Below are 14,418 nucleotides of genomic sequence, written 5' to 3'. Positions count from 1 at the left end.
TATAACATTGTGAAATATTATTATACATTAAAGTAACTGCATAATTTGTTAATCACTTCTGGTCAATTTAATGCAAGCACAAACACTAATTCTGAACTCTGTCCTTTTTAGTCGTGAAATTTTAACCTTTATCCATGTTCTGAAACCGTGTGACCTCACCGCATGATCAAATGAATAGAGGAAAACAGGATTTTGAGATACAGAGCAGTGAAAATGATACCAGCTGAAGCACAGTGAGCTCCTGGCAAGAATACTAAAAACACCACAGTCAGACTCAGACTGCACTACAGATCAAGGAACTCTCAGCTCTACGGCTATAAAATAAATGGGTACATTAGATAAGAGCCAAAGCAAAGCCATCTTCACTTATGATGGTCACAAGCATTTGTGGGAACACTTACTGGTCTTTCCAAGGGAATCTCCCTGAAATTAGCATACATGATGTTCACATTTTTCCTAAATTGAAATTGTTGTTGCAGGAAAAACACTCCTATCAAACAATCATTGCCCTCTCATTCTAGGGGTTGGTTTAGGGCTTTAATTAGTTGATAGGGAAGTTGTTCCAGGAAAAACAAAAGATGTTGATCCAGGAACACATCCTACTTGTTTACATCACACTGTAGGAACAGTAAATTATACAGTGGCTTTGCAGTTAGTGCACATGCTCCAGACACAATGGTTCGATGCTAAAGTGGGAGATGCAGGTTCAATCAAGCTTGCATTGTATCCTGATCCCATTTGACCTGAATAATTTCCTTTCTACTGTTAAACGGACACCACAAAAAATAAACAGGACAAATCGGCATGCCAGCATATTGATTTTCTACATCAGGAAATCACTCTGAATAGTCTGGGAATGTAATATAAGTTCATTAATAAATAGACTTGCATAATCTGGTTTTGGGTTGAAGTAAAAATGTTTTTCAAAACTAGACAGGATGAATTTAGCAGCGCTTTCAGAAAAAATAACAAAAATCAAGGGGGGTTTTTGTAGTTGGTTAATCGAACATCTAGCTGACACTTCCTCTTCTGTGGACTTCAATCAGCAGTGTTTTTCCAGTGAGTCAGTCCGGCTCAAACAATACTGCACTTTACTTGCAGCCGCCAACTCTCAGAGAACCTACTTTCAGTTTTATCCTCTCCAAACAGTCATCTGTGAGCACTTTCAGACATACAATTTTCACTTGTATTGTTAATTCATTTCTTGACATGAATAAGACCCTGATCTATTCCAGAGACGGTAGGTGAAGCCCAAATTAACATTGAAGCAGATCCTGTTCCAGGTTTTTAAAGAAAATTGACCCCTAGATCAACACTTTAAAGTGCCTGCCACATCTTTGTTAGTGAGAGCGTGTTTTCAGCAACATTTAGTCCATGGCCAACGGCTCTGTTTTAAACTGTGACACTGTTAGGTTACACACAGCTGCACATATAGACTAAATATACAGCTTTCTAAAAAACCTACAGAGAGTCTCCTGTCATTCCTGCAGTGAATTCATTCAGAAAAATCACTACAAAAACCGGTAGAAATTTGTCAACCGGTAGAGATTTTGGACTATCGCCTCTATCGTGGTTATGCTCAAGTGAAGTTGCTGTGCTGTGTGTGTGGTCATGAAAGCTTATCGCCTCCTTGTGTTTTCAAGCATTGTGGTTTAAAAACAAGTGATTTTAAAGCGTTGAAGGGCAATAGCCAGCGAACTCATTTTGCTATATGCACACGCTGTCTGAGAGATGTGCGCATGTGAAGCCTCTGCTCAGTAAGCGCGCTGCGTAATTTCATTGCAAACAAAAGAAAGAAAAGCTATTAATGTGTTTAAAAATCTAGACCCATTGAGTAATGACATTAGGAGGATTATTAAGAGTCACTGGCACATCATTCAAAGTGATCCTCAGTTATTAAATGTATTTAATGACCCACCATTCTTTGTCTCTTCTAGGAGTTCTAGTCTGAGGGATAAGCTTGTTCATGCAGATACTCATGTCTCTTCTCCATCCACCCCAGTTGATGCCCAGGGTAATTTTTCATGCTATAATTGTACTTCTTGCACTAAATATGTCAAATGTCAATCATTTACACATCCTCGTACACAAAAAAACATACAAGATTAAACAATTGATAACCTGTAAGAGTACATATGTGATCTATATTATCATTTGTCCATGTTCACTGCTATATGTCGGTAAAACCACATGTGCATTACGCACAAGAATGGTTGAACACACAAGTGCAATTCGAAGACAGGATGATACATCTATCGTGTGCACAATTTACTTTTTTTTCCTGCATGTTATGTGCAGGGCTCCGTACTTGTCTTTCGTAAACTTGACTTTTTTTTTTATTTATTTAGTTAAGCTAGTATTCATTTTTTGTAATATTGACATTGGTGACAAGAATTATGAAATGTCTACGGATTTTGATATTATAAAAATTTATTTATAGCAAAAATGACGATATTGTGATATATGTCGTTATCGTGAAATGAAATTACTCCTATCATGATATAAGATTTTGGTCATATCGCCCACCCCTACAAGGAAATTCAAATTAAAACTTTGTTTAAAGGTGCTAAAGATGATGTTTTGTTTTATACATTTTTGCAATATTACTTGAAACTGTCTTTACTAACTGATAAAAGACTATTTATTAGATCCACACTCCACAGGAGACAGGAATAACAACTGCAGATTATGAGTTACCTGCGGTGAGTCCGATATAATGAATCCACGATACAGCGAATGCCGGTGGTAAACAAACACTCGTGTTCCAATACTCATGCACGAGTTTTGGGAGGCGTTCCCCCGAAATGAGCTGTGAAGGAGGGGGGCTGTTCTTACGCATTCCCTCATTTCAAAAACTCAGTAACAGTCTTTGGATTCTCAGTCGACGAAAAGATCCTCTTTAGCACCTTTAACAGGTTTATTCAAATCTTTGCAACATCACTAATAAAACAGATGTTTTCCTTGATATATCGACCCAAAAATCACCACAGATTCTGGACTCAAACACTGGTTTCTAACCGGGATGAGTAAAACCTGTTTGATGCTGCACAAATCTGATATATGCACTGAATAACTCTGAATCACTGATATGAAAACAACATTCACAACTTTTCACCCACAAACAACTATATCCTGGCAAAACGAGAGGTATGAGGTGAATCATGAGGTTCAGGTTAGGACTCATTCCAAAACTAGTAAGTTTAGCTCCACCACAAACATACAGGGGCAGGAAACTGAGGCCCCTCACTAGTAATGTTACCGGAATGAGACATCTGACTTCAGTTAAAAGAAAGAGAGAGAGAGAGAGAGAGAGAGAGAGAGAGAGAGAGAGAGAGAGAGAGAGAGCGAGAGAGAGAGAGAGAGACAATGAGGGGGAGATGAATGATAAAATGTGTGGGTCTCCTTTGCGTTTAACTGAACTGTGACTCACAGAATTGAGAAATGGGGCATGAGCCCTCAGAAATAAGAAGCAGGCAGATCTAAGACATGCTTCCCAGAAACCCAGAAACCATGATCATTCCAGTCAGGACTTTTGTAAGCACCACACAACATTATTAATTATGTACTGGCCAGGTTTGTGGAGCAATTTCTTATTTAAAAGAGGAGCAGCAGATGTAAACACACAGATATTCCCCTGTTATTTTAGTGGTAAAGACACTGGTCAAAACATGTGATATAGTTTCATTGTAAATGCAGCCAAACTGCTTACAGAGGTGTAACCAGTAAGCCACATGCATCATGCACGATGGACAGAATAAGGTACTGAAACTGTATGTGTTTAACACAGTGTAGGGTCATTAGGAGACCGTAGGAGAACTCTAAGGTTAAAAACTGTGAAGCAAGTTTCAATGGCTGTTATTTTCTATTTCTATTTGAACAAAAAACAGGAAAACAAACAATCTGATTTTTTTTGAGAGATTAGTGGTTGTGAAGACAATGCAAATCTGGGCCACAGTTTCTGTCATCTTTCATTTGTGTGACAGAGAGAGTGAGAGAGAGACTGAGAGAGAGACTAAGAATGAGCTCACTGCATTTTTTAGGCTTAATGTGTTTAAGAGTTTTTTTCCAAAATCTTGCTAGCTTTTAAACATACTTCAACATCTAATGTAATTTAATTAAAGGGTTAGTTCACCCAAAAATAAAAATTCTGTCATTAATTACTCACCATCATGTCATTCCAAATCAGTAAGACCTTCATTCATCTTCGGAACACAAACTAAGATATTTTTGATGAAATCTGAGGGGTTTTTTTTTATCCCCCATAGAAAGTAACAGATTCAAGGTCCAGAAAGGTATTAAAGACATCGTTAAAATAGTCAACGTGACTGCAGTGGTTCAACCTTAATGTTAAGGCAAAAACAAAACAAAAATTAGGACTTTATTCAACAATTGAAAATAAAAATTCTGTCATTTATTACTCACCATCATGTCGTTTCACACCCGTAAGACCTTCGTTAATCTTCAGAACACAAATTAAGATATTTTAGTTGAAATCCGATGGCTCAGTGAGGCCTAAAGGTACTAAAAACATATTTAAATCAGTTAATGTGAGTACAGTGGCTCAATATTAATATTATAAAGTGACGAGAATACTTTTGGTGCGGCAAAAAAACTAAATAACGACTTTAGTGATGGCCGATTTCAAAACTGCTTCAGGAAGCTTCGGAGCATTGTGAATCTGTGTGTCAAATCTGCTGTTCGGAGCGCCAAAGTCACGTGATTTCAGCAGTTTGGCAGTTTGACCCACGGTCCGATTCATGATTCGACACACTGATTTATTATGCTCCGATGCTTCATGAAGCAGTGTTTTGAAATCGGTCATCACTAAATAAGTCGTTATTTTGTTTTTTTGCTGCAGCAAAAATATTCTCGTCGCTTTATAATATTAATATTGAACCACTGTACTCACATGAACTGATTTAAATATGTTTTTAGTACCTTTATGGATCTTGACAGAGGAAGTGACATTGCTCCCTATGGAGGCCTCACGGAGCCATCGGATTTCAAATAAAATATCTTAACTTATCTTCCAAAGATTAACGGAGGTCTTACGGGTGTGGAACGACATGAGGGTAAGTAATAAATGACAGAATTTTCATTTTTGGGTGAACTAACCCTTTAAGGTTGAACCACTGTAGTCACGTTGACTATTTTAACAAATAATTTAGATTTTTTCTACTACTTGAATGTGGTATTTGCGATGCTTTCGATGTGGGCCTTACAGGTGTGGAACGACATGAGTGTGAGTAATGACAGAAATGTCATTTTTGGCTGAATTGATCCTTTATGCATGTTTATGCCATCATGAGCATGTTGAACAACTGGACAAATACAATAAATTTCCTTGAGTGGGATCCCTGAAGAATATTCAGCTCTGGAATCCTCAACTGAATTGACAGAAACTAGGAGTTTTGGGCCTTCACATATTGTTATGGGAGCCTTGGAGTCAAAAGGGTAAAGAACCACTGTACTAGACAAAACAATTAAACAAACAAAAGAAACGCCAAGAACATAAGAATGCACTCACTGATTCCAGAGCTGTGGATGGCCTTCACAATTTTCTTCATCCTCTGTAGGGACATCTGGTCCTGCTCTAAAGACTGGTGCAAGACAACAGAGAGATGAGAATAGACATTAGAATTACAAATTTATCACTGGCATCAACACCAACTACACTCTTCAAATTAATCATTAACAAAAACATAAACATGTTTATCTTGTTGCAGGGCAACACTTGACCGTTCTAACAGGACAAACATCAGAATAGTTGTCAAGCAGTCTTTCTATCACGACAGGCTGCTGTGATGATTCAGAACTGGTGAGTTGTGAAGCACAGGTGAATCAAGCCTTACGAAAGAGACAACAACATCTCTTAATGACTCAGAACAGACACTATTTACAGAAAAGAATTAGTGTAAGAGACAGAAAGAGACACACCTCCGTGGGAATCTATGTTGAGTTCAGATATCAGTGGTTTATTGAGATTTGATTACACCTGGTCACTGTTTTTACTGATGGGGTTGTTATCTGATTTGTTAAAACAGTTCCATTTACATTTGGCTACGTAATTGTGTCTCTGCAATATACGGATATAAAAATTGCATTTACAATTATTGTCCAGTTTAATTTGAAATGCATTTTAAACCACCTCCTGAAGTAGTTTGAGTGATCGGATTTTAATCTGGAAAGTGTTTCAGAGAGCATTTACACCTGGTCTTTTCACGATCGGATAGCCATCCGATCAGAGAAAATGCATGAAGTGACCAGGTGTAAACCCATAATGAAGGAGTTACAACCATCTTGAGTTTATGACCTTAAAACATACTGACGTCTGCTGCTGTCTGTAAGAGATTGTTTAGTCTGATCAATGTTTAATAAATCAGAGTCAAGACAAAACATTCTGCTGTTCTGTTCTGTTTTATTTCTTTCTGTAGTTTTTTGGGCAACATCCCAGACACATGGACTTATGGGATACAGTGATGTATAACAGAATCTCACAAGCTAAACACCAGACAGGTTCATGTTTTTAGACGCAGACAGACAGGTGGCACACACATGACTTCTTGTTTACATCAGTATCAGAATCTTTCCTCAATCTAAATTCTTATTTTTCTTTTTTCTTTTTTTTTTTAAGAAATAGAAAATGCTTGTTTGTACATGCACAAAGATGTCTGGACATGCAGGTTCTTCCAAAGAATCATCTTATGTCTTGCTATGCTTTTTTTACTTCCTTGTGTTATTTTTCCGTTTACTTGGAATTAGTTTCATTTTCCAGTTTTCCCTGGTATGAGGAAAAACCTGAGCAATGCTTCACCTTTCACCCCCAAAACTCTTTATCAGCTGTTCTTTAAACAACACTGATGAAACAGAGGGAGAACAAAACACTTAATCAAAGGACACTTCCCACGTACACACATCTAGTGCCATCCAAAAAGAAGCTATACATTTAGAGAACGTAGTAAACACATTTGAAAGTTCCCTATTGAACATGTTTGTGGTCATCTCAGGATAACAGTTTTCATCACCATTATATCTAAGACTTCAAAATATATAGAGGATATAAACACCACATGGCATGATAGATGTCAAATGAACATTAGAAGACTTCTTTCAACAGCTCATGAAACTAAATAATTAGCTTTGATTTACTGTCCGAACAAACTAAATCACTAAAACGATTCACTGGTTTCTTTAAGGCCCGGTGAAGCGTTTGCCTTTTTTTGCAGTTACATTTTTAGTAAATTTGTTGTAGAATTAGTATTTTTTGAGTTATTTATTTAAGGTTAATTTGTGTTCAGTTTAATGCTGCAAGTCAAATCAAGCTCTTATTAAACATCTGATCATAATGTAGTGTAATAATGTAATAACTTCAGAGTACTAGCTACTGTTCTTTAGTGTAGTGAAATAAGTTTTCAAAAAAGAAGTTTGATCATAATTTTGTCTTCTTCACCACTAATTCTAATGAATAATGGAATTATGAATGTCAGTACAAAAAATATTAAATGTCTGCATTAAATGAAGTCCCAAACGTAAGGACAATCATCGTCCTGTAAATCATCATTACAAGTATATATTAGAAGCAGTCACTACGCCATCCCAGCGACAATTCTTCCGGCATCCCTTCTCCTCCTTTATTTCTCTTATTCTTCCTCTGCGCAGTGCTGTTAAGGGGGTTTAGCTCAGAGTTTGAGCCTCCTTCAAGGACAGTAAGCCAAGTTTGTTTACCATTAACTATTAAGACTGAATGGACAGGTGAACTCCCTAGCCCAGGGGTGTCCAAACTTGGTCCAGGAGGGCAACTGCCCTGCATAGTTTAGCTCCAACTTGCCTTAAAGGGATAGTTCACCCCAAAATGAAAATTATCCCATGATTTACTCACCAGATCTTAGGTGTACATGACTTTCTTTCAGACAAACACAATCCATTCATCATAAAAATAATCCATACGGCCCTAGGGGATTAATAAAATCCTTCTGAAGCAAAACGATGGGTTATTGTAAGAAAAATATCCATATTTAAAACTTAACTATAATAACTAGCTTTCGGCAGATGGCTGTACGCATCAATTTGCGGCAGAAGAGTAGCACCTGACCCAACACATGACGTAATAATGAGCAAAGTAAAACACCGGTCACGAATTATAAGTCTAAAATGAGAATTTTTAAAGAGAAATATCAGATATTCAATATAATAGAAGAGGCGCTGAAGTTTGTTCAACAGCCCTATTTGTTTAAAACGCAAGAGGTGTCTAAGCTCACGATACTCCTACATAATACATCGCGTCACGGGTTACTCTTATGGCACAAGTCGACTTGCACAGTATGTGTATAGTCGTCTGCCGGAAGCTAGTTATTTTAGTTGATAAAGTTTTAAATATGGGTATTTCTCATACAAAAACCCATCACTTTGCTTCATAAGGCCTTTATTAACCCCCTTAATAAAGCCGTATAGACTATTTTTATGATAGATGGATGCATTTTTTGGGCTTCAAAACAGGCCCTCCATTCACTACCATTATAAACCTTTGAAGAACCAGGATAATTCTAAATATATCTCTGATTGTGTTTGTCTTACAAAAGATATACACACCTATAATGGCTTGAGAGTGAGTAAATCAAGGGATAATTTTCAATTATGGGTGAACTAACCCTTTTAAATACTTGCCTGTAAGTTTCTAGTATGCCTACTAAGACCATGATTAGCTGGTTCAGGTGTGTTTAATTGACCCTTCACCTTGAGTTTGATTGACAGGTGATCTAACCAATCATAACGCCGAATACGCCATTTTGTCCGACAAGGCAGTCAGGAGTTGGAAGACTAACCTCGGTGGATTTGAACTTGAAAAATTTTGCTTATGTACGTCTTTCCGTGTTTTAAACAACATTCATTCTCATGTTCATTCATGTTTATTTGATGCTATAAATGAACTAATAAGAGATGATCGATTTATGAGCCGCTTGAGCTGAGGCACTACAGCAATCTGTCACGACACATTAAAGAGCCACAAAACGTTTTTTAATTGTTCGAATTTCTTAAAAAATTACACAATTTGAAAGCTGGGACTTTGTTTAATATCATAAGTAACCTGCTCTGTCTTGTCTGTCGACGTGTTGTCAGTGTCCTCTTTGCTCCGCAATGTATTTTTCACTGTGTGTGGCGTGACAGCGCCATGGCTTGTCGGACAAAGCAACAGTAACTAAGGGGGGGCGGGTCTTTGCGAAGGGTCAATTGGGGTTGGAGCTGAACTCTGCAGGACAGTGACCCTCCAAGAGCAAGATTGGACACCCTGTGTCCTCGCCAAACCTCTGGTCACTGTAGCCTCAGTGAACTGATGACACTAGATATGTGATCCTGTTAGCAGCTGAGGACGTCATCTATACTATGCTCAAAGGGAGTGAGGATGGCCATAAATAAATGTATTAGTCACATCAAATCTGCTGACTGCTGGTATCACTGTTCATGTGGGTGTGCGCTTACAGCTGATGCATACTTGCAGTGTATGGCACCAAACAAACACACATGCACACACACATATAAATACAAACATAAACAAAGACAAAGAAAGTGTCATGTTTTAACCCAATAATTATTCTGTAATCAGAAGTGTGTGCTGCAAATTCATCTGTTCTTTTATGTTCCAGGGGTTTCTGTCTATCTGTGGCCTCCTCCTCCAGATCAATCAACATGCTGCCAGCCTTAGCCAGAGTTTCAGCAAATGGAAACATAAACAAACTTTGTCTCTCAAACCCAAACAAGCCTTCAAACGCTGACCTTGATGAAAACGCACTCAGTTACACACACATGTATTGCACCTAGGCGTTAAACACCACTTTGAAGCTGCAGAAAAGACTGTAATACACTCACAACTTGATACATTTGCACAAGTAATCTAGACATACACAGAATATCCGCACCAGAGGATGAGATGACTGAATTTATAATCCTGGGGAAAAATAAAAATACTACCAAACAAACATCTCTGACTCATTCAAGGAAAGATAGTGACTTCCCGTTATCACTTAGTGTGCTAATCATAAAGAATTGAACGAAGGATATTCCCACAATTAATTCCACTTAATTTGTTTCATAACTACATGTGTTGCTCAAGTGCTGCTTGAAGGCATAGTTCACTCCAAATTTTCATCATTTACATCCAAACGATATTAGTTTACTCATCCTTGTGTCATTCCAAACTCGTTTGACACAACTGGTTTCATCTAATAGGATGTCTAAGCTGCTTTTTTTCCCACACAATGAAAGTGAATGATGATCATGATTGTCCCTTGTCCCTACCTACTTTCACTGAATGAAAAAAAGCAGCTTGGACGTCCTGCTAAATATTTCCTTTTGTGTTCCACATAAGAAAGCAAGCCATGCGGGATTAAATCAAGGGGAGTGAGTAAAGTACATCATTTTCATTTTTAGGGGAACTACTCCATTAACCAACAGCCCTGGATGTGGATGGATGTCCTGCAAGACTTTCAGGACAAAGCAATCTCTCTAGACCAGTGCTTCCAAACTTTTTTGACTTGAAACCCCCTGTTGTGCAACACAATATTCAAAGGTACCCCACTATAAGATATCTTTTATTATCTGCTGTAATTATGTCAAAACGGCTTGTTTTCATTTTTCTTTATAAACAGAAACTAGGAGTTCTGACATTAAATGAATTAACCATGATTAATTTTGTAATTTCAGAAGTTTTAAGAACTTAATGTTCTACAATAAAAACAATAGTTATTGACTATTGACAAAATCAAGCTGTCAATTTACAGCTTGATTTTGTGATTTTTTTTTTAGCATTTTAATTTAGATTATTTTATATATATTAATAATAATTAGGGGTGTATCGATACCCTCATGTCACGATTCGATACATATCACAATACTGAACTCACAATACAATCTTATTGGGATACTCCAAGACATATGGTAAATGGTTAACAAAAAATTTACTTCTGATCAAAAGACTAAATTTGGTATTATACTGGAGGTGGATGCACAGGTCAGTGGCGACACCAGAATAAAAATATTCATGATTCTGAAGCTGAAAATACAGAATTATTTTAGACAGAGTATACTTGCACGATGTCACTGACTAGATATATTTAAAATAATGTAAACCACTGTTTGGCATTATCAGGACCCACAAATATTCTCCATTGCATTATTATACATTATATATAGTAGTTTAATGTAGCTAGTACTGACACTAAAACTCTATAAACTTGAATTTTTTCCTCACACACTAATTTTCATTTTGGGTGAGCTATACACAATACATATTGTCACTATCCACAAATGCTCTTGCATTTTTATATTGCGATATATTGTGACAATATATTGATACACCACTAATAATAATGTTTTAATTTAATAGTTTTTTAAGTCATCCAGTGGCCCACTGGTAGTTCCCTTTCATGGGAACTGTCGACGATATGTCATATGACTTAGCGTCTCGTTCCCTTATTCAGGGAACCAGGGTTACACAAGTAGCCCGAGATGTTCCCTTTCATGGGAACTATCGACGCTAAGTCATATGACGTAGCGTCTCGTTCCCTTATTCAGGGAACCAGGGTTACACAAGTAACCCGAGACGTTTTCTGAGGGCCCCTAGTGGGTCCAGGCCCCATGGTTGAGAACCACTGCTCTAGAGAACTGCAGCTCCAGAAAACTCCTTAAAATATTTCCAATGAAAAAGGCAGTAATAAATGAAAGGCTTCCACTGTACAGACATGCCCAGCATTATCACTTGCTGGCAGAGTTTCTCTATTCTCCATTAATATCCACACAAATGCCTATAGATGAGCTGGCAGCTAAAGACCCACATTAGGTTTATAAGACCTCATAACAAGTACTGAGTCTGTTATCGACTTCTCTTTAATTATCTATATTAACACTATTCCTCAATGAAATGTTGCAGCTGTGAAGAACAGTGGGGTTATTTTGTATTTGTGCCCCCATCATTCCAGTATTACTGCAACAACTCCTCATTATAAAAGCATCCTGAGTTTATAACCCTGAAAACTAGAAAACATCCTGTCTTTTCCTTGTTGTGACTCCTGTGCAGTCCCCACAGCTAACCACAACACGAACCCATAAAATGTGCAATGAGACATTCAAACCACTAGTGTTAAAAAAGATTCACTAGCAACAGTTCAATAAATGGCAAAAGATCAGTTCTGTTGTTCACACAGGTGTCCTAGAAGAGTAACCACAAGTATATGTATATGAACCAATAACTCAGTCTTACTTTCCTCAGGTAAATTATTGTTATTGATTCAAACGGTCGCCCTGACTGAAAACAACGTAATAATTAAAAGATGGACCATTTTATTGCCCTATACGTATCTGCAGACTACTATGTAACCAACATTTCAGTAAGTTTAGCTAAATTCAAAATAATACTATCTTTCTCATATTAGAAGAACTTGAAATCTGTGCAAGTAAAATGACTCTTGTGTCAGAGATTTTCACATATATTGAAGGACAGGGATTCACTCAGGTGTTGCCCACCTGCACACAGGTAAACACCCTTACCTCTTCGAGCGCGGCCACGGTGCTCCGACAGTCGCTCATTTTAGACTGAAATCCAGAGCTTCCCGGAGACGATAGGTCCTCTTTAGCCAAAGAAACGAAATCCGAAATACTTATCTTTTCCGGCATGTTTTTAACTGCACCAACAGAGGAGCTTAAAATCCCAGCAAACGTAGTGAAAACAAACACCTCAAGATCAAGCAAAGTGCATCTCCATAAAGTCCTTTAAATCCACAAGTAAGAGTGATTGCCGGGGAAATAAAGGTTGTTTCATATCTGCAACGAAGTGCGAATCGTCGGTCTTCTCTGTGTTCCGCCGTGAGAGAGAGTTGGTGAAGTTTCACTGCGCCTTCGGTCTACTTTCTTTCTCTTCTCTTGTGCCGCGCGAGCGTTCAATAGCGCGTGCCGCGTCCAGATTGTGAGCGAGAGGGGAGGGAGTCATTCCATCATCACGTGGGAATGTTTGTATTCACTGACGAAATGAAAAGAGCGCGGGGAGAAAGAATGGATTAGATTCATTTTGTGGCTGTTAGAATGAAACATAAATTCATGAATGCAATGCTTTTTGGTCAAAAAAGCACTCTTAGTAGAACTTAAGAGTGCTTTTTTTGACCCACTTAAGTAGGAGGTAAATACATCCCAGGTGAAAAAATACTGTAGTAGTAAATACTATAGTGTTTTTGAACCATACTATAGTCAATTGTAGTATGCTGTAGTATTTACAACACTTTGTTAATGAATGCTATGAATACCATTAACTATAGTGAACTGTAATAAATACTGTAGTATACTTTAGTATACTAATGTACCCTATAGGTGTAGAAAACTCAGTAATGGGTAAAGTACAGTACTGGGTAAAGTAATTTGTTTATATTACTATAGTTGTTATATTACCACAGCAATAGAATTACCACAACAAATTAATTCAAGTACTTTACTATAGTATGTTTCAAAAACACTTTATAAATTACTATAGTATTTTATGTCATTTAATAATTACTTCTGTTGTCTTTGAAAAATGGTTAGTGTACATATATATATTATCTGCAAGTATAGTTTTTTTTTTTTTTTTAAATATACCTTTAAAGGGTTAGTTCACCCAAAAATGAAAATTCTGTCATTTATTACTCACCCTCATGCCGTTTCACACCCGTAAGACCTTCGTTAATCTTCGGAACACAAATTAAGATGTTTTAGTTGAAATCCGATGGCTCTGTGAGGCCTGCATAGGGAGAAATGACACTTCCTCTCTCAAGATCCATAAAGGTACTAAAAACATATTTAAATCAGTTCATGTGAGTACAGTGGTTCAATATTAATATTATAAAGCGATGAGAATATTTCTGGTGCACCAAAAAAAAACAAAATAACGACTTATTTAGTGATGGCCGATTTCAAAACAATGCTTCAGGAAGATTCGGAGCACAAATGAATCAGAGTGTCAAATCGGCGGTTCGGAGCGCCAAAGTCACATGATTTCAGCAGTTTGACACGTGATCAGAATCATGATTCGACACGCTGATTCATAATGCTCCAATGCTTCCTGAAGCAGTGTTTTGAAATCAGCCATCACTAAATAAGTCGTTATTTTGTTTTTTTTTGGTGCACCATTATATTCTCATTGCTTTATAATATTAATATTGAGCCACTGTACTCACATGAACTGATTTAAATATGTTTTTAGTACCTTTATGGATCTTGAGAGAGGAAGTGTCATTGCTCCCTATGCAGGCCTCACAGAGCCATCGGATTTCAACTAAAATATCTTAATTTGTGTTCCGAAGATTAACGAAGGTCTTACGGGTGTGAAACGGCATGAGGGTGAGTAATAAATGACAGAATTTTCATTTTTGGGTGAACTGAGTGCACAATCAAGTGCAC

General features: G+C 37.3%; 1 protein-coding gene across 3 annotated transcripts in view; it reads right to left on the bottom strand.

The window, feature by feature from the left end:
* Positions 1-12,939, bottom strand: part of asap3 (ArfGAP with SH3 domain, ankyrin repeat and PH domain 3) — a 32,085-nt gene extending 19,146 nt beyond the window's left edge. For all 3 annotated transcript variants that reach the window (XM_067367238.1, XM_067367237.1, XM_067367236.1), the window contains exons 1-2: positions 12,541-12,939; positions 5,528-5,600 (exon numbers count right to left, since the gene is read on the bottom strand). In XM_067367238.1, coding sequence (XP_067223339.1) covers positions 5,528-5,600; positions 12,541-12,666 — 199 coding nt within the window. In that variant the 5' untranslated portion in view covers positions 12,667-12,939. The remainder of the gene's footprint in view (positions 1-5,527; positions 5,601-12,540) is intronic.
* Between the last annotated feature and the right edge of the window lie 1,479 nt (positions 12,940-14,418).

Source organism: Chanodichthys erythropterus, chromosome 18 (genome assembly GCF_024489055.1).
Source record: "Chanodichthys erythropterus isolate Z2021 chromosome 18, ASM2448905v1, whole genome shotgun sequence".
In the NCBI taxonomy this organism is placed as follows: Eukaryota; Metazoa; Chordata; class Actinopteri; order Cypriniformes; family Xenocyprididae; genus Chanodichthys; species Chanodichthys erythropterus.
Note: the sequence above shows the minus strand (reverse complement) of the source record. Positions and strands in the feature narration are given on the sequence as shown.